Here is a 27,191-nt window from a genome sequence, read left to right as displayed (position 1 = left end):
ATTAAATCCACATCAGCAGTTTCCCCCACATCCCTTCTCACTCCTGCTTTTGCTACATAAGCTCTTAGCACACAGGCAGCAAGAGATGATAGGCTGGGCTTCTTGTAGTACCCAGAATCTAAATCAGAAGATAAGTCTGTGCGCCTACCAGGAACTCCCAACTTCTCCCCAGAGGCAGCGAGAATGCAGGGCTGACAACAGCGAGACTCGCTGTACTGAGTCACATAGGACCAAGAGGGAGCTCCACACCCTCCCCTCCTCCAGACTCTGAGGAGGCCAAGACCATCAAGGGTCTGACTGCTAGTTCTGAAAGAGGAAGGCAGATCAGGAAGAGAAGGAAGGGCGGGGGCCGCATTCCAGGAAGACAGGGTCACCCTTACCAAACCAAGCCTGCTGCTCTCCCTGCACTTCAATGGCTAAGCCAAAGTCAGCCAGCTTGACGGCGGCACCCTTGCATTTACTTGCCAGCAGCAGGTTCTCAGGCTGTATAAGGAAGAGAGAGGGCCCTTGTGAGGCATCCAACCCCCTCCCCTCCTAGAGGGAGCCTAGTGAGGGCCACGCAGTACCACCATCTGGCACCAGGTGGCACCAACACTTCACAAACAGGAGGCAAAGGGAGGGCCTGGTAGTACCTTCAGGTCCCGGTGGACGATGTCATGCTGGTGGATGTGGTTAACACTTTCCAGAATCTGATGTATACAGTGGCTGCAAAAGCAGAAGTGCAGAGTTAAATGGCCTCATCCTTGACCACATGCTGTGGACTAAAGCACCTAATTCTGGGTGCAGGTTGACAATCACTGGATGAGGTACAACCTGGGGCTTTGGAAATCATCTAGTTTAACCTATTTACAAGAGGAAACTGAGGCCCAAGCAGATAAGTGGTTTGTCCAGGGTCTCCTGCTACATGTAACAGCAGAAGAGGGACTAGGCAGAAGAGGGTCCACCGCACCTCCTTAGGCCACAAAGGCCTGACATGACCAGTTTGTTTCCAAGATTTTAGGTTACCCCAGACTTCTGAAAATGAGAAACCATCCAACCCCTTGCTTTTTTTCCCCTTTCCCCCTATAGTAACTTTATATTCTTGGAGTAGAGGTGTGTGGTGGCAACTTAAGGAGAGTCCAACTAAAGCCTAAATAGTTTTTTTTTTGGGGGGGGGGGCGTGGATGCACTCATTTGTTTACTTAAACCTTTACTGAGTGCTTGTAGATACTGTGCTTGATACCAACAGGATATAAAGATGAGTAAGACCCAGTGCCTGTCTTCAAGTTTATCATCTGCATGGGGGAGATAAAACACAGATACTTTAAGAAACAATGTATTTAAGTGGGATCCAAAGAGGACATCTGAGAAACATTTCTGATAATGATTTTGCACAGAAAAAGATAACTAACCCACAGTCACATTGAGCTGCTGATTCTTGAATCAGGCTATCCACCTTCCAAACCATCCCGTCACATTTGCAGTCAAACTCCTGGCAGGGAGCGTTGGTAGTCTAGAGCAGCAGTGAAAAATGGGGGACAATTTTGCCTCCCAGGAGACATCTGGCAATGCCTAGGCACATTTCTGGTTGAAACAACTGAGGGGGAAGGTGCTACTGGCATCCAGTGGGTAGAGGCCAGGATGCTGCTGAACTTCTATAATGCATAGGAGGGGCCCTCACAACAAAGTGTTACCTACCCCCCCAATATTAATAGTGGCTACTGCTTTGGCTTCCACATGCCTGGTAAAGCCCCTTTGCTCTTTTGGAAGCCTCAGCATCAGATTTTAGAGGAAGGAATAGTAAGTCCAGGTTATCAGCCCAGCACCCCGAACTCTGCAATCCTGCTTCATATACTTGGTAGTGCCTGCTGGCTGGGGTTCCATTCTCTAGGCCAGAGTTTCTCAACCAGACCTCCTCACAGGACACAGCCCAAGAGTAGTCCAAAGAGACTCTTAAGACTGAGCAGAAGAGGCGAGTCTCCACAGAAAAGTATAATTAGAACAGAGCCAGGCTAGCAGGGAGAGCCTTCTGGCCAAAAATGGCAAAAGTGCGAAGTGTCCCAGCAGAGCCAGGCCAAGCCCACTGGTACAGTCACCCTTCCCCCCCCTCACCCCCCAGCTCTTCCTCCTCCCCGCCAGACTCCCTGAGCTATCACCGCCTCCTCCTGCCCAAAGCCCAGTCCTCCCCTGCTGGCACTGGAATTCATCTCCCCACTTGAGAATTTTTCCTGAGGCTGAAGCATCTGAAGTTGATCAGCAAACACTGGCCTCTCAGGGTTGAGAAATTTGCGAGGAAGCTATACTCCCCCACTCTCCAGAGACAGCCAGCGCTGCCACAGATGCCAGATAAGCTGCAGGCAGGATGATCAAAACCAGGTTGTAAGGACATCACCCTCGGAGAAAATTTGGGGCCGGGGGAGGAGCTGAGGCAGGAAAGGCAGGCCAAGAGAGCTGTGGTGTGGGAGGAATCTGCTGTGTCACATGAAGGAGCCGCCAGGGCTTCTATGGAAGCTGGGGGCTGAGGGCTGGTGGGAGGAACAGTCCTCCAGGCTGAGGAGCCCCATGTTGGGGCTGCTCATTGTGGTCAAGAGACAGGTGATGCAGGCTGAACTCTCATGAATAGGTTCTTGGTTGGATTATCAATCCAAGTGTTTACACCCCTTCAGAAGAGAAATCATATTTTCTCCATCTGTGGATCATCCCCAGGATTCTTTATTCACAGTATAAAGAAAGAAGGGAGTAGGGAGGGTCCTTGGACATGCTTGGGAGTACACAGTAGTGCAGAGAAAAGATATTTCTGGGGTGACAGGGTAAAGAAGACTTCTAAGAGCTGTGCAAAAAAAAATCTGTCTGGGTGTGTTGAATTTTTAACTTGTAATATCGCCCACAAAATGCAACCCAAGTCCAGCTCTACAGAATCTTCCTCCAGACAAAAGCTCTTCTGATCTTCCCCAGAGACTATGCAAATAAACATAATGCCTGCCCCCCTTTCCCACCAAGGTGGCCAAGATTTGCACTTAGAATCACAGGGCCCTGGTCTCACCTGGCATCAGCTTCACTGTAGTATTCTCTGGCCACGATGTCTTCAAATAGCTCCCCACCAGTAACACTGCAACCAACAAAGAGGGTCAGAGGAAGCAGGTCAGTTGGCGAGCCCCGGCACCAACAGGTTACAGATTGCAGACTAGAACAGCTTTTATAGAAATCCCAGTTCTACATGTATTTTGCCTGGAACCCAGATCACACTCAATCTTCAGCGACACAGGGCTTCTCCTTGGCATGATATCAGCCCACCCTCCCTCCTGCACATTTCTGTTTCTAAAACCTACAGATTAGCTAAAACCCAAGCAAAGATGAATATGCACGAATCTAAGAGAATCTACACAGAGCTTTATTTGAGACCAATATGAATACTAAGAAACAGCTGCCCAAGAAGGACAGACCAACCACTGAAGTTGGAAGAATAACGAGACCAAGGACACAAAGATCCAACTCTGAAAATGCCAAAGAGGCATTTCCAGAAGGTAAAGAGCCACTATTAAGATATTAAACCACAACTAAAGTGGAGGAAAGACCAATTGGAGCTTAGTTTATGACTGATAACAGCTACCTTCAATTTTCCAGAATCAGAATTCTTTTATTTCAAAAGATTTATTTTTTATTTATTTATGCCTATAAGAACTGGGGTGTAGGCTAGAGGTAAGAGGATTTACCAGAGACAGAGTGGGGAACAGAACAGGCAGATCCACCAAAATACACTGCTGAGGGGAACAGTAGGAGAGACAGATATCTACTGTGCCATGTGGGTTAGCTCTCTGGCCCGGGATCGAACTCTGGCTGCAGTACCTGCAGATAGCTTGATAGCTCTGAGACTGTAACCCCTGTGCTACAAGGGAGGTCCTTCCCAGAATTCTTGAGGTCATGCAAAGAGCTGGATTTTACTTCTTACTAAGGACAACATGCCAAGAAACAAGGAAAAAAAGCATCTACACAAGGGATGCTGTTGAACAGAAATGTGAGAACAATGTCACCCACAGGTTAGGGGTTCCAGAAAGATGCCAAATGAGCAATCACCCCCTCAGCCACTTGCCTATTAACAGAGGAAGTTAAAAATCAAATCCTTTCCCTCAGGCAAAGGGAAGGAACCCTCAGAGGAGGCTAAAGACCCAGTTTAGACCTTTTTCTAAGCCTTCATTTCAGCCAGTTAGAACGAAAGGCCCCCATTTCCTCAGAGAGTGTCACTTACAGGGCCTCCCTGGTCGCGCAAGGAATTAAGCACCACACTATGAAGCAGTCCACAGCCTCTGCAGCATGAGTTCAATCCCCGGCCAGCCAGGGAGCTACCCACATGGCGCAGCAGACCTCTCCTGCCTCACCTGCTGCTCCCCTCAGCAGTGTATTTCAGTCAATCTGTCTGTTCTGCTCCCCACTCTGTCTCTGGTGGACCCTCTCACCCCCTATATCTCTGGCCTGTACCCCAGCTCCTGTATGCATAAATAAATAAATCTTAAAAAAAAAAGAAAAAAAAAGTGTCACTTACAGGTCAAACACGAGGTAGTGAAACCCTTCTTCAGAAATACTGTCATGGAGGCGCACTGCAAGAGAGGCGAGGGGGACAGAGATTAACAAAGAGAAACCTGGAAGTCCTACTCTCCCCCTGCCCTATCCTGTTGGCCTCACTAGGCTTTCGGCTGGAAGAATGGAGTCCCAACATGCCCCATACCCCCCAATCCAGATTTACGGAGCCATGGAGCAGAAAGAACCGGAATCCAGGTCCAGTTCTCTGGTCACCACCTCAGATGTAGGCAAGAGATAGAAGTTCCATGACAAAGTCAAGGTGGAGAAAAGCATGAATCCTCCCAGAGGGGCTAGTCCCAGAGAAGGTGGTGCTGGGATTTGGGGTGTGATGGTACAATGCAGAGCAAGCGGCAGTTGGTGACACTGAGTGTGGGGACAGAGAATGACAAGATGGGAAATCCCAAGAGCTGTTTCAGAGGAGTAAACAGGAACAGACTTAAGGAGACAAAGTTGGAGAGACGGATCCCCCAGGAAGGCAGGTGAAGAGAGGATGACGGATGGGGTGCCAAGCACAGGAGAAGACATGCAAACTAGCGAAAGACAATGGTGACTGTTTATTAAGTGCGTGTTATGCGCCAGGCTTACATGAGTCTCTTAGTTAATTACTTATTTTATAGCATTTATTGAGTAAACACTGTGTACCAGGCCCTGTGCTACTTAGTAGTGTTTAGAAAGGACATGGTGCCTGCCTTCAAGCAGGAGTTATTATTCCTGATGATTATCCTGAGATGAGTGTTACTTCCATTCTGCAGAGGGCACTGGAGCCTCAGAGCCAAAGATGTGCTGTGGGTTAAGATGTGAACCCAGTTCTTTTTCACTCCCATTTTAGTCTTCACTACTGCTTCACCCAGGAAACAAAGCAGAGAACCCAGAGAAAAAAACCACTCACAAATGTACCTACAACAGCATCACAGATGGTCCAGGAGGCCACTGCACACTGCAGACCAGGGCAATTGATCAACTGTAAAAAAAGGCTGGCAAGCAGAATCCCTTCCCACTCCCTGCCCTGAGAGCTCTTGGGCAAAAAAACAAAAAACAAAAAATACCTAATGTCTTCTGAGGTCTCCTCTTTAAGTTTCTGCCCACAAAGCCACCTCTGGGTTAAATGCCAACCCCTGAGCATCATTTTAGTGCAAATATACACAACTCAAAGCTTTGGCCAACTATAGGCTCTTCCTGTCCCTACCCTCACCTGAACTCCCTTGATGGGGAACCTCTGTCCCAAAGGGCTCCCTCTGACCCTTGCTCTAATCCTCAGAAGCTTTAGGGAGCAATTCACAGAGCACTCCAGGAATGGGCTCAAACCAAACCAACCAGTGAAGTTCTTGGATACACAAAAATCGCCATGTCTTTCCTTGGCAGGCCCAGGCTGCCAACCACTCCAACTGACAACTTCCATTTCCAGTGTCAGAACATTTCATCAGGGTTGGTGCTTCCCTACGTCCTCTCCCCACCAAAACAAGATCAGTCAAAACATAAAATACAGGCACTTAGCCATCACTATAGCCCTGTCATTCTCCTCACTTGACAAATAAGCTTGGGCCTGCCAGGGCTAGAACCAGGGCCTAACGACTGTTTGCATTTCATACTGCCTATCTTATGTGATCTGATCTAGTTAGTCAGCCCCAAAATTCCACCCCAAAGTCAGTATTTCTGTGATTTACCAATGGGATCAAAGCAGATAGAATTTTTATATTTCTTTTTCTTAAACCCTCTTTTCTCTACTTGGGCAAGCAAGTTTACACTTCTCGAGGTCTGCAGATGACAGAGGAGAGTTTTTAGGATAGGAGGAAGGGGTTACAGCTAGACCCCCTCCCTCCCTCCCACCTAACTAACACAGGCATGCTCAAGTGAGCTCCCCCAAAGCCCAGCCACCACCTCCCTCATCACTTGTGCTTCCCTGGCCTAAGTTGGTGCCTCATGCTGAGTCCTGTCGCAGCTGCTGCTCCCTTGTTTCCAAAAGGACTTTCCATTTAATTAAAAATTTGCTATTAAAAAGCATTAAAGTGTGTAATACAAATAATCCCCTGGAAATCAGCTGTCCCAGAAGCTAAAGACCAGCTTCATTAGGGAGGTGACTAACAGCAGCAGGATCGTGAGCTAAGAGGACAGCAGGTAGGAGGCTAACAACCACTCTCGGGGGAGTCCTGCCACCTGGCCCTGCCTCCCCCAGACCCTGGCCCCACGTCAACTCTCTGGTCCAGTAAAGGTGGGCTGAGAAGAGGGCAAAAAGTGTAGGCACTCATGCCTACACCCCGACAGGGAGTCACGGCACTTGCCCTTCTCCAGAAGGCCACACACAGAGACCAGATGGGAGGGAACTGGAGAGGAATCCAGAGAGAGGGAACAGCAAAAGAAGACAAATCCTCCCACCCAGCTACCAGGCCCAGAGAACAGCTTTGATGTGCACCTCGGAGCGAGGTACCACCAAGACAAGGAGGGACAGGTATGGAAGGTCCCATATCTGAGCAGGACTATCATTTTTTTTTTCCTTTGTAAATAAAATTAATAGGGAACTGAGAACAAAAGGAGAAACTGGGCTGTGCTACCCCAAGTGCCTACCTAGCAGATTCTTGATAATGATGATCCAAATTATATTAACACTTAGTTGAGCTGTTTCTATGTGCCAAGTATTGTGTCAAGTGCTTTGTATTTTTTTACTGAACGCTCACATTAACTCTGGGGTAGGTACTTCTATTACCCTCACCTGACAAGAGAGAAAATCGAAGCTCCAAAAGAAACTCACCCAAGATCATATCAAGTGGCAAAACTGAGACTTGAAGCTAAAACAGACACCAAGATCCTTGATATTACAGAACTGCCTGTTACAGAGTCACTTTCTCCATCCTATTAGGCAAAAGAGCTCCAACTTGTCCCCACTAGCCCTGGTCATTCCAATTTGCTCGGCAACATCCATTAGGCACTTTCCCTGAAGCAGGCATGGCTGTACATGCCACGGATATGGCTGTGAAGAAAAGTCAGGTTCTGCCACCACAGAGCTTCAGAGCAAGGCGCACTAGGAAGGCAGGCTTTAAATAAGCCCTTACCCAAATATGTAAGTAAGTACTACAATGTTGAATAGTTGTGAAGTAGCAGTAAAGGATGCTATGGATGAGAGCAATAAAATAATCTGACAACCAGCCCATTCCACAGTAATGAGAGGGTATAAAGGCCAAGGAGGGCCAGAGCAAGTCTATAAACAGGAAGATAAAAAGTATATGGCATTTATTGCATTTCAGCAGTAAACCTAATTATCATTCTTTAAAAAATGTGTGGCCAAAAAAAACACCTAAATACTTTCAAGTTGATATTTCGAGGACTGGCAAAACCTCAACCCAAATATTTGGACTATTTCCAATTCTTTATAAACCACCCAAAAACATGTAACATTTTCACTAACAAATCTTGATCAAAAATCACTGAAAAAGTGTCAAGTCAAATATGTCCACAGCAGGGGAGGCCTAGGCGTTAAGTCTCATTGTTATCACTGCTGCAGCCTGAATTTGATCCCTGGCCAGGGAGCTGACCCATATGGCACAGCAGACCTTGCCTGTCTTGTCGGCTGCTCCCCTCAGCAGTGTATTTCAGTAAATCAGCCTGTTCTGTTCCCTACTCTGGTGAATCCTCTCACTACCCTGCAACTCTGGCCTACACCCCAGTTCTTCTATGCAAAAAAAAAAAAAAAAAAAAAAAAACCCGAAAAAAGTCCACAGCAACAACAATGGGGGCTGGTGGGGGAAGGAGGCTGTCCCCCAGGACCTGGTGGTGGGTAGGGATTTAGGAACTGATCAGTCATGATTCAATGTTTCCTTCCTCTGCTTTGCAACTATTTTTGCTACACTTGCTATTAGCAGAAAGGGCCCTGGGTCCAAGATAAATGGCAGCCCCAGGACTGAGTCAGGGCTAGGGGTGTAGGAGAGATCACTTCTGGAAGCTGGAATCTCCATATACTTCCTAGGATTCCTTGTTCCCTGAACCCTCACAGTAATTTCATGAAGAGGCTCTGACAACAGAATGGAAATGCAGGTGGGCTAAATAATTGCCAAAGGTCACAGCTACTAAACCAGCAAATCCTACATTCAAACCTAAAGGATATGACACCAAAGCCTCAGACTTTTGTTTCCCCACATATGGCCCACAGAATGTGAGCACCACGACATGAGGAAGTGCAAGTCCACCCCACACCTACTGAATCAGAATCAGAATTTTAACACCATCCCTAGGTGATTCATGAGCACATAAAAGTTTGAGAAGTGCTGCTCTAAACCACAATGCCAGACTGTGATCGAAACTGCTGGGGCAACTCAGCATGAAGGAAGACAGAGTCTATTCATTAGAGGAATTTAGAGCAGGGAGCAAGCAGATCACAGGTAGAATACACCCCATTCAGACTCTGACGATTAGCACTATGCCATCTCCTCCTCTCAACTCCACACCTCTGGCTACTCTTCCAGGGCTGTTTTAGGTTCTGCAGAATGCTCATAACATACAGGCTTTTTTTGGCGCAATTTTGGGGTTCACAGAAGAACTGAGTAAGTACAGAGCTTCCACATATGCCCTGTCCTCCTCCTCTGCTCCCACTGCCACACACAAAAACAGCCTCCCTGACTATTAACATCCCCCACCCGACTGGCACATTTGTTATAACAGATGAACCTACACTGACACATCATTTTTCACCCAGAGTTCATATTGTACATTAGGGTTCATTCATCCCACTGGCTTATAATCCCTGTATGTATAATATCTATTAAGGGAAAAAACTGGAGGCACTGAACTTCAGTGTCTCCAAGTGTGACAGCAACCAGAGATTGACCATGTGTTCCTTGTTCTCAGCTTCCTCTACTCTGCATCATTCTTGGGCTGGTGCACTGTATTCCTGTGGGATGGAGTTAAAGAGGCTAAAGCCAAAAGGGCCACGGCTCTGAAGAACGGAGCAGTGGAGAGAAGAGAGGAATAGTAAATCAGGGGCACAAAACTGCCTTCTCCCCTGCTACAAGCCAGACCAGGATCCATGGCAACCCCTACCTCCTGGATCCGTAGCTTCCCACTGGAAGCCCACGCCTGGCCAGCCAGATCTCCCAGGACACAGTCCTGAGTCACCCATCCCTCTTCCCACCCTTAACCCCAGAATAGGGCCTCTGACCAAAATCCCTCAGAATCTGGGATCAGTTATGAAATGAAAGCACAAACCTAGGCAATCAGATGCTGACAGAGTGAGTGTGCCTTGGCTGGCCTTTCCTGGGTCTCCCTCCCTCACAGAGCAGATGGCTGGAGTAGACGGTACTTCCATCTGCCTTCTGAGCTGGAGCAGGGGGTGTAAAAGGAAAGGGCTACCAACCAAGTGGAGCCTAGAAGGTCAACAAGTTCATAATTTTCAGGAATACATGAAAAGCAGGCTAGAACTTTCTCCAGCTAGAATCCCATTCTAGTCCTTCTTGGTCATTTCTCAATTGTTTTTATCCTACCCCAATCCTTTGATAGTCAACTATGCCCACATTTCAAGTGATAAGGTGGTCCTGCCTCCAGCATCCTCTACCCCACCCCTTCTCCTCCCAACATGAGGACAATTCAACATCTCTCTATAAGTTGGTCATAAGAAGCAGAAAGAAAGGAAGTTGCTGACCTTCAACCCTGAGACCCAGGATGGGAACATCAAAATGCTTCTGTGCTTAAGGATGGCTTTAGTTACCCATGTTCTTTTCTTTCTATTCTAGAACTTCTAGATCACAGATCAATCACAAGCTCACAAAGCCTACAGGGACTATGCGGGCAGTGCAAATGTGAGATAATGTGGAGTGGCAGTGACAGTGACCAGCAGGGACAACCACCATTTAGCCCCGCTTGATTCTGACCACTCACAGATGCAGGCTCAGCAAAGCCAAGTGTCCTGATCTAAAAGTCCAGAAACAGAATTTTTTTTTAAATACAGGCAAATTAAAAAAAAAAAAAGTTTCAGACCACTGAGTCAGTAAAATGAAATATGCCTGAACTTATGACTGCTATCCTAGGGGATTCTCTCCCTCATCTCTCTCCTACAACACTGGTTCCCACTGTGCTGTTTTCAGGTAAGTGTCCAGCTTCAGGGTCATCCAGGAATTCTAAGTCCAGGACCATCGGCAGAGAGATGTTGGCACATGGAACATACTGCACCAGGCAGAGCTGAGCACTGGCTATGCCAAGCTGCTTCGGGTGTAATCCAAGCTGCTGATTACAATCTATAAAGCCTTGCATGGTTGGCGTTCTGGTTACCTCAGAGCTGCTCCTTTCCCTTTCGGCTGGAGGATGACCTCAGCTCTTGCACGTAAAAACCCCCATTGTGCCTTCTAAGTCCCAGATCTGGGAAGCAAGAGGCTAGGTAGCTTTGGAGGAAGCATGAACCTCCAGCAAGTTGCCTCACAGTCCTGGCCACCAACCGAGCAGAGCGGGCGGTCTCTGAGACATTGTGGGAGCCCCGATATTGAGGCCATGCCTGAGGTGCACGGAGCATGTGTTATTCTTTGTGATGACTCAGGGCTTTCAGGGAAAACCTAGGAAATGTTCCCTGCTCTGCCTCAAGTCAAAACTGGGGTTTCTGCTCAGATACTGCAGCCAGTCCATGTTCCGTCCCCTTGAGAAGCATCAAATCAGGGCCAACGCTTTTGGCAAATACTATTTCAGCTGAACAATGTAAAACTGAGCCAGAGTGGGTTGTGGCAGGCAAACCTCCTCAGGCTTTAGAACAACCAACAATATGCTCTTGTCCCCCAAGTCAGGGTGGGAGCAGAGAGAAATCCTCTTAATTTTTTTTTTCTCCATCCCAGTGGCTCCTGCCATGCCTTCTCCAGAGAAGGCGGGTGGGTGGGCAGCTTGCTTTCCTGGCTCTGGGGAATAAAAACGAGAGCACCATGGAAACCCCAGAGTGTGCACGACACTGCAACAGGAACAAAACTCTTTCAAGTCTAAAAACAAAATCCGGACCCTTTTCTGAGGGTCGTGGAAGGCCCCTGGTGAGGAATGCTGGCAGACAGTTAGTGCAGAGCCTAACGCACTGTGCACCCTGGACTTCAGCCCAAAGACAGAAGGAAAAGGGGAAAGGAGTCTGGAATTGTTCCAGTACCTCACGACTATATCTTAGCCCTGAGATAGCAACGCAGGGATGGGGACACTCACGTCTCTAAACTAGAACATCCCAGAATTCTGAGCAATACAGAATTCTGAGCACAATTACTATTCTACTTGGGTAAAAACAACAACAACGAAAACAAATGAAACCACCACCACCACCACCACCACCACCACCACCACCACAAAAACACCAAACCAGGCAAAGACCCAGGGACAGAAGTGGTTCCATAGACAAAAGCAGTGGACGTACAGAGTGCCTAAGAAATACTCCATACAAGTGCACTTACCAATATTTGGATGTTTCAAAAGTCGGCATATCCGGGCCTCACGTTCTAGTTTCTGGTGATCTAAGAGCAGAACAGAGGAAACAAAAGCTATCAACCATCCATTCTATTTGCGGTCACCTTGCTATTAATCATGTTCCTTTAATTCTTAGGCACCAACTATGTACTTTTTATGACTTGCTGAATTAATGTAGCAAGTCACAGCGATATTAGAGACAATATCTATGACCACCTCTTCATCTGAGGAAATACCTTGGGAAAGCACCTCAAGCTAGTGAATGGCAGAACTGGGATTTGAATCCAGGTCTCCAATTAAAACGCTGGTACTCTTTCCACTATGAAAGGGATTTTGTTGGGTAAGGGTGTCCAGAATCTTTTTCCCCCTTAAAAATACTACTAATAGTTAAGTTTTATCGAGCACCTACTACATGAGTGGCACTATGCTAGTTTTTACATATTCTCTAATGTCCTCATCCAAACCTTGACATATGATGCTGACAACGAAGAGAATAATGATCTTTAAAAATATAGTAGTAGCTAACATTTATTCAGTGCTTCAGGCAGACACATCTTTTTCTTCCCTCCTAACAACGCTAATGAGGCTGGTTCAAGTATGACACCCATTTCATAGAAATCCTGCTTCTCCCACTGCAGTGATCTGTGACCTCTTGGCTCTCAGGCTCTGGGGATACTCTGTTTTTGGTAAAACAACCAGAATCCAAGAGTCCCCAGATCCAAATGAGCTGCATTAGTCAATTCCTTCCACAGGAAGGCAGAGCTCTAGGAAGTAAAAAGAGAGGCCATTACTACTCAGAGCAACGTAGCCAGAAATCTCCCCCACTCTATCTCCCTAGTTTTACTTGTTGGAATTCTACCAAAAGTCACCTTCATCATAATCTTCTCTGTTCCTCTGAGAAGATTGTCACTTCTCCCTACTATGACCACCCCCCTATTTTATCCTTCCATACAGGGGCTTAGTAAGAGTTTCTCAATAACATCAATGGTGGTAGTAAGAATTATTATTCACTGAGGATTTCCTATATGCCAGAAGATGATTATTTCATTTTCACAAAAACCCTGTGAAGTAGGGGATCTGATTAGCTCCATTACGTTACAATTAAGGTAACTGAGGCTTAAAAAATAAAACCAGGGCCTCCCTAGTGGCGCAAGGGGTTAAGCACCACACTATGAAGCAATCCGCAGCCTCTGCAGCATGAGTTCGATCCCCGGCTGGCCAGGGAGCAACCCACATGGCGAGGTAGACCCCTCCTGTCTCGCCTGCTGCTCCTCTCAGCAGTGTACTTGGGTCAGTCTGCCTGTTCTGTTCCCCACTCTGTCTCTGGTGAATCCTCTCACCCCCCGCATCTCTGGCCTATACACCAGTTCTTGTGTGCATGAATACATAAATTTTTAAAAAATAAAATAATCACTTGTCCACAGTCATACAGACAGGTGGTGGATGCAAGTGGTCTAAATCCAGAATCCTCTTTCTCCATCACTACACTATGAGGACTCGATTAAAAAGAGTGAGAGCATCAAGTAAAAGACTTCAGGTTTTGGAGTATATAGTCCAGTTCAGCCCAACTTTTCCAAACCCAGGCAGGTGCTTTCATATCCACATCTGCCAAGCAATTAAATTCCTACCTGCCTTGGCAGGGGTTTCTGCCCACCCGCCTCTACCCTAAACAAAATGCATCTGTAAAGCCTCCCATGACCATCATAACCCTCCCACTAGGTATGTGCTATGATGGTCCCCAATTACAGATGATGAAATTGAGGCCCAAAGAAGTTAAATAACTTGCTCAAGGTCCTACCAGCAGGGAAGGGACAGAACTGGAATTCAAAACCAGCCCTATCTTAGGTACTGTAGTCTGAGAAAACGCAGGGTTTATAGACCAGAAGGAATACATATTTTTTTGTTTTACCAACCACCCTCAGCTTTGTCCTAAACTTTCCCTCTAATGACAGCTCTGCTTTGTGGAAGGAGGAGGAAAGGCAGAGATTAGTTCCTGCTGCCCAGTTAATCCATCCCAGCTGCCCAAAGATTTGGGTTAGGGCATTCCTATTCTTGGGGTCGGCATGACCTCTGACCAGGATTCAGCCAGGTGAACCCTAGGTTATCCCACATACCCACATCACCTGGGATGCCTCAGTCCCAGGAATTTTCAGAAACTGGGGTCATTGAAGAGGCAGCACTACTTGTGCCTGCCTATGGATTCTTTCTTCCAGCTCTGTCCAGGAGGGTATCAGGGCTACCCCACTTTCCTCCCAGTCCTTGGATTTGAGAGGAAGGTACCAAGCTAGACAGCCCCAAAGCTGCCCTCTCTCTGACCACTTGCCTTGCCACCCTCCAACCCACAACTCTTGGGCTTGGCTGCCCTGGCAGGTGCAGGAGAATAGCATCTTGCAATGCGGAGGTGGCAGCTGAGGGAAAGGCCCAGAAGATTAATGTTTATCTCCTCCCTTAAGTCTCTTACTGGCTAATGGTTACAGTCCTACAACAGCAACAGCACTAAAAATAAGGGTGCTCTGGCTTTACCAGTGACTCAGAGCTGGAGAGGAAAGACAGATTCATGAACCCAGCCCCTCAGAGGAGCTGCCTAGGGTCCAGAAGGTCCTTGTTAGCCACTTAATTTAACCCTCACTCCAAGGAGTTTGAGCCCCACGTTCTCGACAGAGCTTGCATGTTCTCTGAAGCCCAGACCACATCTTGCTTTGCTGTGATCCTTGGCCATGGAGCCAGGCCATTTAATACATCGGTTTGGGAGTCAGCCAACTTGACCCAGTCCTAGCATTGCCATGTCAGGTGAGTTATTAAACTCATAGGAGCCTCATTCATACAAAACATATTTACTGAGGTCTACTATGTGATATTCTTCTAGATGCTGGGGATACAGCAGTGCACAAAATAGACAAGAATCTCTACCTTCACAAAGCTGAAATTTTAGAGGGGGTTGGGTTGGATGTGGGCGGGAGGCACAGACAATAACTGGATGACATGTTGGATGTCACAGCAAATGCAATGGAGAAAAATGAAGCAGAGAAGGGGGAGAGTGCACATTTAAATAGGATGGTCAGGGAAAGCCTCACCAAAGAGGTAACACTTAATTAGAACCCAAGGGAGGGGAGAGTGGGGTCAGGTACATGTCTTGGGACAAAAAGTCTCCTCACCTCTAAACCGGATGCAGTGATACCTGCGGATTACATGAGACAACTGGACAGATGCTCAGCATGTTGAGTGGCACTCAGGGGTCTCCTTTCCAAGGCCCCAGTGATCAGATAGACAAGGTCTGCCAGGCCAGGCGGGTGGCGCAGCTATCACCAGAGGCACGAAGGAGTTGGACCCACTTACCCTCAGCCTGAGAAGTTTAGAGTCCATAATATACCAACTGAGCCCTCCCACCTGATTTCATTGCAGCCATCCTGGGGGTGGGGAATGTTCCTCCGTTTTGGTGGGGTCTACCTACATCTACAGCCTGCAGTAAAAGTCAGTCATAGGGGCTCCTCAGAGGAAGGACAGCTCAGGAAGTGCCACTGCCCACAGAATTGAGCCTCTACCTTGGGGTCAGGTTTGCTGGCTGTGGTGCCCTGCCATCTAGAAGTGCTGCTCGATGAGCTGGTGGTTTCTTTTCTTTTTAAGATTTATTTATTTATGCACACAAGAACTGGGGTACAGGCCAGAGGTGCGAGGGGTAAGAGGATTCACCAGACAGAGTGGGGAACAGAACAGGCAGACTGACTGAAATACACTGCTGAGGGGAGCAGAGGGCGAGACAGGAGAGGTCTGCTGGCCATGTGGGTAGCTCCCTGGCTAGGGATTGAACTCTTGCTGCAGTGGCTAAGGACAGCTTCATAGGTTGTGACTTAACCCCTTGCACCACGAGCTGGTGGTTTCTTCCTACCACTTTCCCAGCCCCCTTACACTAAGCACACTGATCAGTACCCCAGCTTCTCCAGCTGTTGTCTCCCGTCCCTTTCCCCCACTCTTCCTTAGCTTGTGTCCCCTCCAGGGCTGGTCAATATCTGGGAAAAGCAGCAGCAGTGTTTCAGAAACAAGTCATGGTTTACAAAGCCTCTTTTCCAACTGCAAGGGCTGCCCTGGTTAAACACAGCATCTCCAAACCCAAGAGTCAAGGCCACTGAACTGGCTTGGTCCACAGAGCTGGGTCTGGGCCCTGGCTTGGCGTCCCAAAGTGATAGCATGCTAGCTGGTGCTCTTGTCACAAAGGTAATCTTCTCCCTTGATTCACCCCTCTTTTCAGTGACCGCGGAGTTCTTTGTTCCTAGAGAACAGTCAGACCTTCCAAGGCTGACCCTCTTCCTCCCACCTTTTGATAGGGCTCATCCCCGCCCCTCACACAGCCCAGCCCCCCCTTCCTGTTTGACAACAGCCACTTCCCGCTTTTGCACAGGGCCACTTCCTGCCTGCCTGTGTGCTACTGCCATGGAGAGACCCACCCCTGCCGGCCTTCAGCCCAGCTCCAACCACAGCCCTCTGCACGGTTTTCCCCCTCAAGAGCAGAGGTGGCAACAGGAGCAAAAAGCAGAAGCGGCCATTATCAGGGACCCACCTCAGGCCTTTCCCAACAGCCCACCCAGGGCAGAGCCAGGCCCCAGGAAATGAGGGTCCCTGGAGGCCTGGCTTGTCTCGCCTTCTGCCTAAGTGCTTCAAGACTTGGTGTAGAGCGCCGCGAAGGCCAAGTATTCACAGGAAGGGCTGCAAGGAGTGAGCTGATGTGCCAAGGGTGGCAATAAAAGGAAAGAGACAGTGAGGAGACAGAGTATAGCAAAGGGGCACAGAGAGTCCTAGAACCACCTCCTCCCTAGGGCCCAGGGAGAGCGGCCTGCTCCAAATGTACTTTCTTCCCCCAGAGGACCAGGGGGCCAGGAAGGGCCAACCACTGATTGTCCACAGCCCTGTAGGAACGTGCCTGCTGATTTAGTGATATTTCTCTAAAACCACAAATGCCAGCATTAGGTTCAAATAAGATCCTGCTGCCACCTAAACATACAAATCTGTGAAGTCAGAAAGAACCCTGCTCTGCCTATGAGGACCCTCTCCAAGACCCAATCTCAATGATACCCTTGCTTTTCAAGGGGTATTTCAACAGTCTGTGCCTATGGCCCTGGCATGGATTGTGAGAAGCTTCTTATAGTCCCATTACTTTCAGATGCTCATGTGGGGCATCTTTTCTTCTTGTCCTCCTGAGTGCCCCCCTCCTTCTTCCTAAGCAGCAGAAGCCCCCACGTAGCCCCCTGAGGCAGAAACAAGGGCAGGGTAGGGATTTAGTGTCATAATCCATGTTCCCCAGCTGCTTATGAACAACCCCTAGTCTTGGGTATAGCCCAGTGGGAATCTCAAGCCACAACCCCACTGACCTCACCCTGACACTATGATGTCACATCTCTTCCTCCTTGAGCTTCATTCTAAAGGTGCAAAGTATTTCCAATTAAGAGCAAAGTTGTCCTCCATGTAAGAGTGGGGGCCATAGCTTCTAATTTCTTTACACCCATTTAGCCAGGGGCCAGCTGAAGGCCACAAATACAGTGGGATAGGGCCTGAAATATGCCCATGTAAACCTCAAGGCTCTGTCCTTTAATTTGGCCTCGACCCCTTTGCTTTAGCCCTAACTCGTAGAGTTTTAAATAGGCAACTAGATTCTTAAGACAAGAGAAGCTTGAACTAAGGAGGGAGAGGGGAGAAGCACCAAGAAGTGCCTTACAGTGAGTCTCCCAAACCAGCTTGGATGGAGCAAATCCCCATGGGGTCACTAGTAAGACCCAAGAAGGCAAGGCTCTGCCTCTGAACACTGTGGACATTCTTGAGGGCCAGAACAGGGTCAGCCACTGAGTTCTTCATGCCCCCAGCAGGGCTCTGGGTGCCTGCAGCCTTTGCCCACTGTTTTGGTGACATTTCCTTCATGGTAACCAGCCCCAAGTAAAACATCCCAGGAAGCAGCCCCTAAAAATAGCTCCTCCCAGGGCAGCAGCAAGGGAGGGGGGAGGGGAAAGAGGGAGAAGAAAAGAGGGGAGCAGATGGGAAGCTGTTGCTGCTGCTGTGAGGGTCCAGAAGGTAGAGTTGGTGACTGGAAATATCCCTATCATAGAGGGGTCTGTACCCAAAGGAGTAGGTATAGACAAGAGGGAGTCCTCAACCAACAAAAAGGAGAGATTTGTTCCACTATGTTTACAGCTCTGGGTCTGGATAGAGAGGTCATATAGTAGCAGCTGATATATCAGTCATCAGAGGAACAAAATACCCAAAATCTGTGTTTTAAAGGGAGAAGCCAAGGAATAAGCAAAGGCCACACTGCTTTACAGCTGCTGTCTAAGCACTCACAAAGCTGTTGGAATACCTAAGTTCAAAATAAATCAAACAACCTTTTATGCCTTGGTTTCCCTACTTGCTTGGGAAAGATCTGTCTGGCCATATGCAGATAACAAAGGACCTTTGCCGAAAGGCACTCAAGAAGTGCAAAGTGCCATCTCTTCCTGTCACCACCTTTTTGGCACCCATGGGATCAGGCCCTTGACGGCCTGCCAAGGCTGTCCAAAGAGCAGTAAGCTCAGAGATGGAGGCAGGAACCCGTCACACCCACTCCTCTTCACTGTCTTCAGTCTCAGCAGAGAATGGGGTCAGTCATTCACCTCTTGGGTTTCAGCACACTCAAAGTTTGGAGCACAAGCTCTGCCAGGGGCAAGCAGCAGGCAGAAAGTATCTTCTATGGGATATGGACACTTTCCAACCTCCATCCCCACCCCAGGCTGCTAGCACCCAAAGTCACTCTGAGAAGGTGGGTGGGAAAGCAGGGTGACAGGCCGGTGTTATGTGAGCTAAGTCACACAGTATGAGTGTATCATGAAACCGGTCCAGCATAAGCCTTGGCATAGAAAAGGGACCTCCAGGCTGCTTCCTCATCCACTTGGGGAAAAGAGTCAGAGGAGTCAGTCACTATGCAGACTGCCCATTGTGCTGTCAACAGATATTAGTCTGTTTTATCTTCAAGAGGAAAGCAAGCTTTGCATACAGCCTCCTTAAATGCTTCCTTGAGTTCCAGCATTCCAGTGCTGCAGAGATTTCTTTTCCTTCCCCCCTCCCTCCTCTGCCTCTTCACCCTCCCTTTTCTTCCCCTCACTTCACCCAGATCCCTAACAGGAAAGTCTAACTTGGAGATAGCGCAAGGGACACAAATGTCATGGGGGCTACTCAGGCCAACACGAAGGGGGCGGGGACTTTCAGCTGGCACCATCCAGGGGGATCCCATTTCAGTCCCCAGGGCCAGCTGGACCCAGAAAGGGACAGTCTTTGCCCTTCTGGTAGCCAACACGCCACAATCCTAGTCACTCAGTCTGCCCCAGCCTTAGACGCAAACTGCCACCCCAATCTGGGGGCTCAGAAGGAAACCCCTAGTCACAGAACAGCCCATGTGCACATAAGGCCACCTGGAAAAAGCTGGCCCAAGGCTGGTGCGTCTGGTAATTCTCAGAAGCATGGTGAGAGCAACTGTCATTGCTGTTGCAGATTTTAGATGGCATTTCTTAATGCGTGGTTCAGGGACCACCTGCATGAAATTCACTAGGGCATGTGGTAAATACGTAGATTCTGGGGTCCTACTCCAGATGTCCTGAAGTAGAATCTCTGTGGATAGAGCCCAGGAATCTGCACTTTTAACCTGGACTCATACTGATCCTTATGCACACTAAAATTGAAAACTGTTGGTTAGAGGAAGTCCCAGCATTACCCTACAAGGCCATTAATAACAGAGAAGTAAGAATCATAAGCTACACTGTCTTCCTGCATCTCCTGCCTGCTCTATGCTTCAAACACAGGTCTTTAACCTTATCTGTCCTCTCCCATGGATGCATCCCCATGGATCAGAAAGGGGAATCCCAAACCAGCATCAGGGTACAAGGGTTTCAGCAATTTAGCTCTGCGTTTCCTGGGAACCAAAGCCAAAAGGCAACCATGACCGGTTATGCAGTCCTCTTAAATCATTCATTCAACATGCACCTGCTCAGTATGTATTGGGTACCTTGCTGAGTCTACCAACACAGAAGTAAAGAAACAGATATGTTTTCTACCTTTACCCCCCAGGTCCTCAGGAAGAGGAAAGCTTTTGCTTACATTTAACTTCAGTAGAAATTTCTTCACATGGGGTACACAGATTAAATAAACATAATAAGGGCTGCAGCAGATTTCATAATATTGTTTCTTGTAGCATCTCTTAATAAGGCCAAGTATCCACTCTAGCAAAAGCAATCAGATCCAGATAAATGGCCCAAATACAAAAGTTTCTTACGATCCTAATTGTTCCAAGGATAAATCTTAAACTATGCAGAAGAAAGAAAGGACCATTTTGCCCTTCAACTGTGGCAATATGGGGGAAGTACTTCGGCTATAAGTAAGAGCAGGATATAAAATGTTATGTTCCACGAGGTGAAAATCTATATGCATATGAATAAAGATAAGAAGGGAATATGAAGATTTAAAAATAAAAAAGACATAAGGGCTCAGGCTCTTTGAGGGGGGTGCTCTTAAATCTTAAAATAACAACTTATCATTGCCATCACCTGGCCCACTAGCTCCTGCATCCAAGCCTATTTTAAATGCCTCCTTCAGCCTAGCGAAGAGCTAAGCTTGGAATCATGGGCTCCCTTAAGAGCCCCGACTCCACAGTCAGTGCTGTTCCAAAGCAAATGGAGTACGTTATGTGACTTTCAGTGACTTTATGTAGATCTCTACTTTTTGCAGAGTCCTTAAAACCCAGACACCAACATGGGCCACAATGACAAGAAACAATAGAGCAAAAGGATTCTCATTCAGATCCCCTCTCCCCCACCTCCCCCTCATAGACCAGGTGATATCTCCCTATCCTGCCTGGGTCACCTCACCATGGATGCCAAGGAGAAGCAGTTCATTACCCTCTTTCTTCCCTTGTGGTGTGCAGCAAAGAGAAATCACAAGAAAGAAAACAGCCGAGGAGACTCAGCAAACACAGCAAGCCCCTTCAGACCCTAAACAGATGATACTGGTGGGTCTACCACAGTCCCACACACAGAAATCCAACACCTGCAGAGCCCTAGACAGACAGACAGCGACGAGTGAAACCCAGTCCCAGCTGCTGCACCTTTATAAAATATACAGCGTAAGCTGAGAGGCTGCAGGGAAGCCATGGCCTTCACTTCCTAACCTCATGGGCAACAGCCTAGTGGGCACCCTGGCCCAACCCTCTCCAGGCGCTCACACCCTCCATGCTCACACCTACAGCACAGCCCTTGACTTGCTCCCTCCATTTCCAAGACATCACCCTCCCACCCTCCCACCTCCAAACAGTGCTGGCACTTAGACATTCCTGACCTCTCTTGTTGGCATCTGTGCCTATCAGCCAGGCCTCTGTCCCAAAGTTAACCTGGCACATAAGCCATACAACAGAGCCACAGTGTTGGCATAACCATCTCGAGAGAGGGGGAGTTGCTATCTGAAGCATATGATCTTACACAAGAATCCTCTTCCTGAGGAAGAAAAATCAGAGAAATCAAAACTCATCCAGTTTGGGCAGGGAAAGAAAGATACAGTTGGGAAAGACAGGACAAGGTTGAAAGGAGGTAAGGGGAAAGGACATAATCATACTGGTCAGAGAAGTTCAGGTGGGTAGGGTAAGAGTAGATAGCTTTTTTTGATCAAAAAACGCTCAGGGCAAGCAGCTCCACAAAGTCACCACACCAGCTATCCTCACATCCCAGAGCTCAGCAATCAGCTGTCTCTCCCTCTTCACCCCTAGGTCAGAGGACACTGGTGAAATGAGGAAAGCAAAGCATTGCTTCATTAACTGGAGACACCAGACACCAGCCCCATTTCTGATGTACTAGGGCTATGCTCTGTGGGAAGTATCATGGGACATATTCCTTCTCAAACCATCATTCCTTCCTGCACCCTACATTCTTGGCCAAAGGATGTCTGCCAGAGAGCCCAGTCCACTGACTTGTCTCCCTACCCTAGGGGAGGGGGGCATCTGATGGCCCACATATCTCTATGGCAACCACCGTCTCCGATTCAAGGTACAGAGAGAAAGAAAAACAAATAAGTCAACTTTATAGCCAATGTAGAAGAAAGCAAGCGATGGAGACTTGTGGGAGAAAGCAAGCAAGCCCTGCTTGTGGGAACAGAGAGGCCCTCCCAGCCAGAAAGCAGAAATGGCCTAGCTAAACAGGTCCCAGAACAACAGTCAATGTGACAGAAGCCTACTGTCATTTCTGGAATTTTATAGCTTCTCTGATGCTTGGGGACATCTATTACATCTCTTACTCCAGAAATGTACAGGTCATTAATGGCCATCGCCCTCCTCTTCCCCAGGGCATCTGTCTTGGCTCCTAATACATTTATGGCATCCTATTGCCCAGTTCTAATTCCTTCCTCTGAGTCTCATAATCTTTGTCCCCCTGCTGCACTCTGCAGCCCACAGTGACCTGACCCATCAGCTCCATACTCACCAGACCTGTTCACAGAGCACTTCACACATTGCTGGGTCTATACCTATCAGATGAGTTGAGTTTGGCAAGCATCCAATACTAGGTTCAGGGAGTGTAGATGCGAGGTGTGAAAGACAGGGCCTGGCCCTTGCAGCCTCAGGGACTTGAGAAGATCTCACAAGTCAGGCTCCAAGACCCAGCCATCGCAACCCTCAGACCCTTAGGCAATGCTGCTCCCACTCAGACCAGGCCAATGAGATTTTCAGACCATGAGGTATCACCCTTCACCTAGGACTGACTGCATCTGCTGCTGCTCCAACTTTGTAATTTGATCAAAAAAAGCAATCAAGTTCATCTGGCAGGATTTGTTCCCGAGAAGCCCTCACCAGTACCAGCCTCCCCTGATGTTTACAGATTTCCTTCCCTTGGGAGTCTGTTCTGCCGCCTGGTGGGCAGGGGGAGGCTGGATTTATCAGAGCTGTTCACTTATTGCATTTTCCATTCTAAGCTACCACTGAGGCACAGGGACAGACATGGAGGGACTATCACCACCCCAAAGACAGAGACTCCAATGCTCCAAAGTAAGAGCTCTCCATTCCAGGTCACCCATCTCTCCCTAAAACTCGAGCTCCCTTGAGCCTTTCAGTACCTCTCCTCCCTGGCAGCTACCTACATTTCCTTCTTTTCCACTTGAGTGGAAAAGATCCTTGCCTGGCTTCAAAGTTCCAGATCCTTGCCTGGCTTCAAAGTTCACCCCACCTTGAAACTCCAACTCCAATTCCAAGTGCTAAAAGACACAATTCTCCAGTCCTGGGACATCTTCAGAAGAAGCCATTGCCCCTGGAGGCGCCCCTAATGAGAGAAAAAGACAGAGAGCACTCACCTCGGGCAGACAACTTCTTAGTATTGATGATTTTTGCTGCATACTCCTGAGTGGAGGTTTTCTTCACACACCTGCGGACCACAGAGAAAGCACCCCTGGAGGGAGAAGGGGGAAAGAACTGGGACACAGAGCAGAGAAGAGTGACACAGACATGCTTCAGGTCTGAGGACAGTGATGCGCCCATCAACAGACCTTTAGATAAACACACACACCAGAGTAGTGACCAATACTATCCAATAAAGGCAGACAGATGTGGCCACTGCATGACACTGAACAGATATGTGTGAAGGACCATCCCACTCCTACCCCCACATCTAGTGCTTGGGCAAAACAACAGCCCCAACCTCAGACAGTTCATCAGGACTGGTGGGCAATGCTTAAAACACACACCTGCTGCATCTTATGGACAGCTTTGCAGGGCCCGCCAAGAGCATCAGGAGAAGGGAACAGAGACCCTGCCCTTCTCTCAGCAGAATTAGTTGAGGACAGCAGAAGAGAGAGATTAGAAAAGGGTACAATCCCTTGAAAGAGAAATCTCCCTCGAGCACGGGGGAAGGTGTGGAAAGTGAGGCTCAAATGCCCCACAACCGGCTTCATCCCACTGCATCCCAGTTCAACTGACAGTAGGGCAAGAGAGGCTCCAGCAGTGGATCTGAGACATCAACAGCTCCCCTTCCCCATGATATTTTCTCCTCGATGCCCCCCTACCCCAAAAAGGGAGCTCGAACTCCCTAGCTCTGGAAACGTCCGGGGGGCGGGCGGGGCGGGGGCTGCGGTGGCCAGGCTGGGCGCCGCGGGTGGGGGTGGGGGCCGGGCTGCAGCGGCCGCCAGCTCAGTGCGGAGGGGAGGGGGTTGCTGCGGCTGCGGCGCGCGGCTCCCGGGACCACTGCAGGGGTGGGGGGAGGGGGCGGGGGTGCCGCAGCGCTGCTCAGCAGCCGGTCTGGGATCCTGGAAGCGGCACGAGCGGGGGGCGGGGCCGGGCACCACACATCCCCCCTCACCCCGGCACCGCAGCGGGGTTGGAGCTGCAGGGCCCGGGAGGGTCCTGAGTGCCAGGCGCGCGGATACGATACAGGTGAGCTCCTGAGCGGGGCGACGGGGACCGAGAGCAGGCGGGGTCCAGATGAGGGGCGCCTGAAGGGTGCGGAGGGGCGGGGCTGAGGGCTCCCGGAGCGGTCCAGGGGCTGCAGTCCCCGCGGCAGCGCGGGATGCAGTAGCCCGGGCAGCTGCTGCAGGGCGCGCAGGGCGCGGAGGGGCTGCGGGGCACGGAGCCGGGGGCCCGAGGCCCGGAGGCGGCGGGCGGGAAAGGCTGGGGGTGGGGCGGGCCGAGGGGGCGCCGCAGCGGCCGGTGCAGGGCCGGGGGGCGGGGCGAGGAGCCGCATAGCGCCCGGGCGGCGGGGGCAGGGTGGGGGCCGCGGGGGCGGCGGGCGGGCCGTACTTGCCGAGCTCCTCGAAGAGCTGGTAGTCGTCGGTGAAGCGGGTGCAGGTGGCGGTGGTGGCCATGCTGGCGGGCGGGCGGACGAGGCGGTGCAGCCCGCGCCGACGTCGGTGCACAGTCACCGCCGCCCGGCCGAGGGAGCAAGAGGAGGAGACGGGGCTGAGCCCGGCAGCACCGCGAGACTTTACCGGGGAGAGCGAGGGAGGGAGGGACACCCCCGCGCCCGCCCGCCCCGCCCCCAGCCCCGCCGGCCCCCCGCCCGGCCCCCGGCCCGCCCCCGGGGAGGGGCCTCCCGCCGCCGGCCCCGCCCCGCTCCGGGAGCCGCCCGGGCTGGGCTGCGAGCGTCCGGGCGCACGGGGCAGCGGGTGGGAGGGGGAGGCCGGGGGTAGCAGGGGAGACGGGGGGTCCCAATCCGGGCCCACTCCCGGGGTGGAGGAAACTGAAAGGTTCACGACCGGTCGTCGGTCCCGGAGCGAACCCTGCCAGCTCTGGGATGTACGTGCGAGTGTGTGTGTTGGGAGTGGTGCAGGGGTGTAGGGGTGGGGACCACCCCCGCTGCTCTGACGGGGCCCCACGCACAGGTCTGACACCCCCAGTCCGACTCACGAGATGTGGAGAGCCGGCCAAGGTCAAAATCAGCCTGTGGCAGACTACACACTAGGGAGGCGCCGTCAGCTCGTGCAGAGCCAGCTCCCCGCAGCCTTCCCTCGGGAAGCTGACAGTCTAGACTCGTGCAAGCGTCAGGGCCAATATTAGATAAAACCCTTCAGGCACGGTTTGGTCAGGGAGATCAGGCCAGGGCCGAAGATGCAGGTGGCCTGTTTTCTTGCACTTAAGCCTTAGAAATGAAATGTTCTCTCTCAGTTCAGTAATGAAAGAGATGAAGTGGAAACGATTAGGAAAGTCTTAGTATGGACGAAAATAACAAATGAGAGGCAGGAGAAAATAGTCTTATTCTCTTTCAGAGTACCCTCTGTATTTTCATTTTTCGGCACTCATCACATTTTGTAATGATGCTGGTATGAGATGCAGCAAAGCTAGCATATGCTTGTCTAAAGAGTGAACTCTGCAACCAGTCAGACTTCCTGACTTCAATTTCTGAGCAACTCACTGATGGGTTTCTGCTCTGCAGTTACCTTATCTGAAAACTGGGAAGAATAATAGTATCTTCCTCACAGGATTGTGAGTATGGACTAAATCACCTAACCCTTAGAATAGTATCTGACACCTAATTAGAAGTGTTAACTGTTATTATTTCTTTAATATTTGCTTTCCCACTAAATTGTAGGTTCAAATAAGACAGGACCTCAACCTCTTTTGTTCATCATTGTGTACTCAGTCCTAGACCCCCAGTAAATATTTGTAGAATGAAGGGAAGCTTGAGAGCTTGTTTGGAGGTTCTAGCAGGGGAGCGCAGCTACTCGCATACCCTCGACCGAAGACCGGTCCGTCTCTATTCGGGGAAGGCCGTCCTCTTCGACCGAGCGCGCAGCTTCGGGAGGGACGCACATGGAGCGGTGAGGGAGGAAGGGGACACCCGCCTAGCCAGCCAGATCAGCCGAATCAACCCTGGCGATCAATGGGGTGACAGATGTCGCAGCCAGATCGCCCTCACATCCAGAATGAAGGGAAGCTTGAAGGCTCTGGGAGAGGAAATTACCGGTCCCCTCTCTGTCCCCATTAGCTCAGGATTTGGGGACTGAGCCGTATAACTGTTTCGACAGGCTGGGCAGGTTTCTAACCTGCGGGGGCAGCTGTACTCCAGGTCAGGGACCAGCCCCAACCGGGCGGGAGGAGCTCAGTCAACTACTTCAGTTCAGCAGGACGCCCACAGGGAGCTGAGCCTCCTTTGTTAGCAGGCTGGCTCGCCAGCAGAAGGCTGATGAGAGATGTCCTAGTCTCCCAGCTGCCTTTTTGAAGGGGCGGGTAGAGCATATCTCCCAGGGAGGGCTACCTCCCCAACACCCCTAGAAACTGGCCTGAGAACCAGATTGCCCAGTTGGGACAATGGAAAGAATTAGAGAGGGAAAGATTAGCGGATTGCCTGGGATGGGGGCAGAGAGGGCCAAAGGAAAGGGTTGAGGTGACAGAACACCATGCCCCACCCCTCCCCAGGGCAACAGGAAGTAAGGTACTGGGGAGTAAGGCCACTTCCTATCTCAGTTCAGCAGCGGGGCAAGATCCTGTTTCCAAGTCTCAGCATGGGGCAGGGCAGTGAGATTGTACGGCGATGGCTCTAAGTTGTGAGTTTCTGTCACCCACCTCGATAGCAGAAGTGATGGCTAGTCTGTGCACCAGAAGTAGAGGCCACATATTAGTTAATTACCAATGTCTTTCCTGGGCCCCCACAAGGCGACTTGATTCCTGATCTTCAGACACTGATGCTTGAAACTTTAATATTCATTAACATGAGGTGAAGTGAGAGAGGTCAGAACAAGACTAGGGCTGCCAT

At 49.8% G+C, this 27,191-nt stretch overlaps 1 protein-coding gene across 10 annotated transcripts in view; it reads right to left on the bottom strand.

Moving 5' to 3' along the window:
- The window catches only part of CAMK2G (calcium/calmodulin dependent protein kinase II gamma), a 55,883-nt gene extending 30,964 nt beyond the window's left edge, over positions 1-24,919 (bottom strand). For 3 of the 10 annotated variants that reach the window (XM_054690657.1, XM_054690659.1, XM_037497308.2), the window contains exons 1-7: positions 24,740-24,898; positions 23,302-23,396; positions 11,952-12,011; positions 4,520-4,574; positions 3,023-3,088; positions 633-705; positions 381-483 (exon numbers count right to left, since the gene is read on the bottom strand). In XM_054690657.1, the coding sequence (XP_054546632.1) occupies positions 381-483; positions 633-705; positions 3,023-3,088; positions 4,520-4,574; positions 11,952-12,011; positions 23,302-23,396; positions 24,740-24,804 (517 nt within the window). In that variant the 5' untranslated portion in view covers positions 24,805-24,898. Of the gene's footprint in view, positions 1-380; positions 484-632; positions 706-3,022; positions 3,089-4,519; positions 4,575-11,951; positions 12,012-23,301; positions 23,397-24,739 lie in introns of all 10 variants that reach the window. The other 7 variants (XM_054690663.1, XM_037497311.2, XM_054690661.1 and 4 more) reach the window with 4 other exon arrangements.
- Between the last annotated feature and the right edge of the window lie 2,272 nt (positions 24,920-27,191).

The sequence above is a fragment of the Talpa occidentalis genome, unplaced genomic scaffold, assembly GCF_014898055.3.
Source record: "Talpa occidentalis isolate TD23 unplaced genomic scaffold, MPIMG_talOcc4v2.1 talOcc4.8, whole genome shotgun sequence".
Lineage (NCBI taxonomy): Eukaryota > Metazoa > Chordata > Mammalia > Eulipotyphla > Talpidae > Talpa > Talpa occidentalis.
This window is presented reverse-complemented; position numbering and strand designations above follow the sequence as displayed.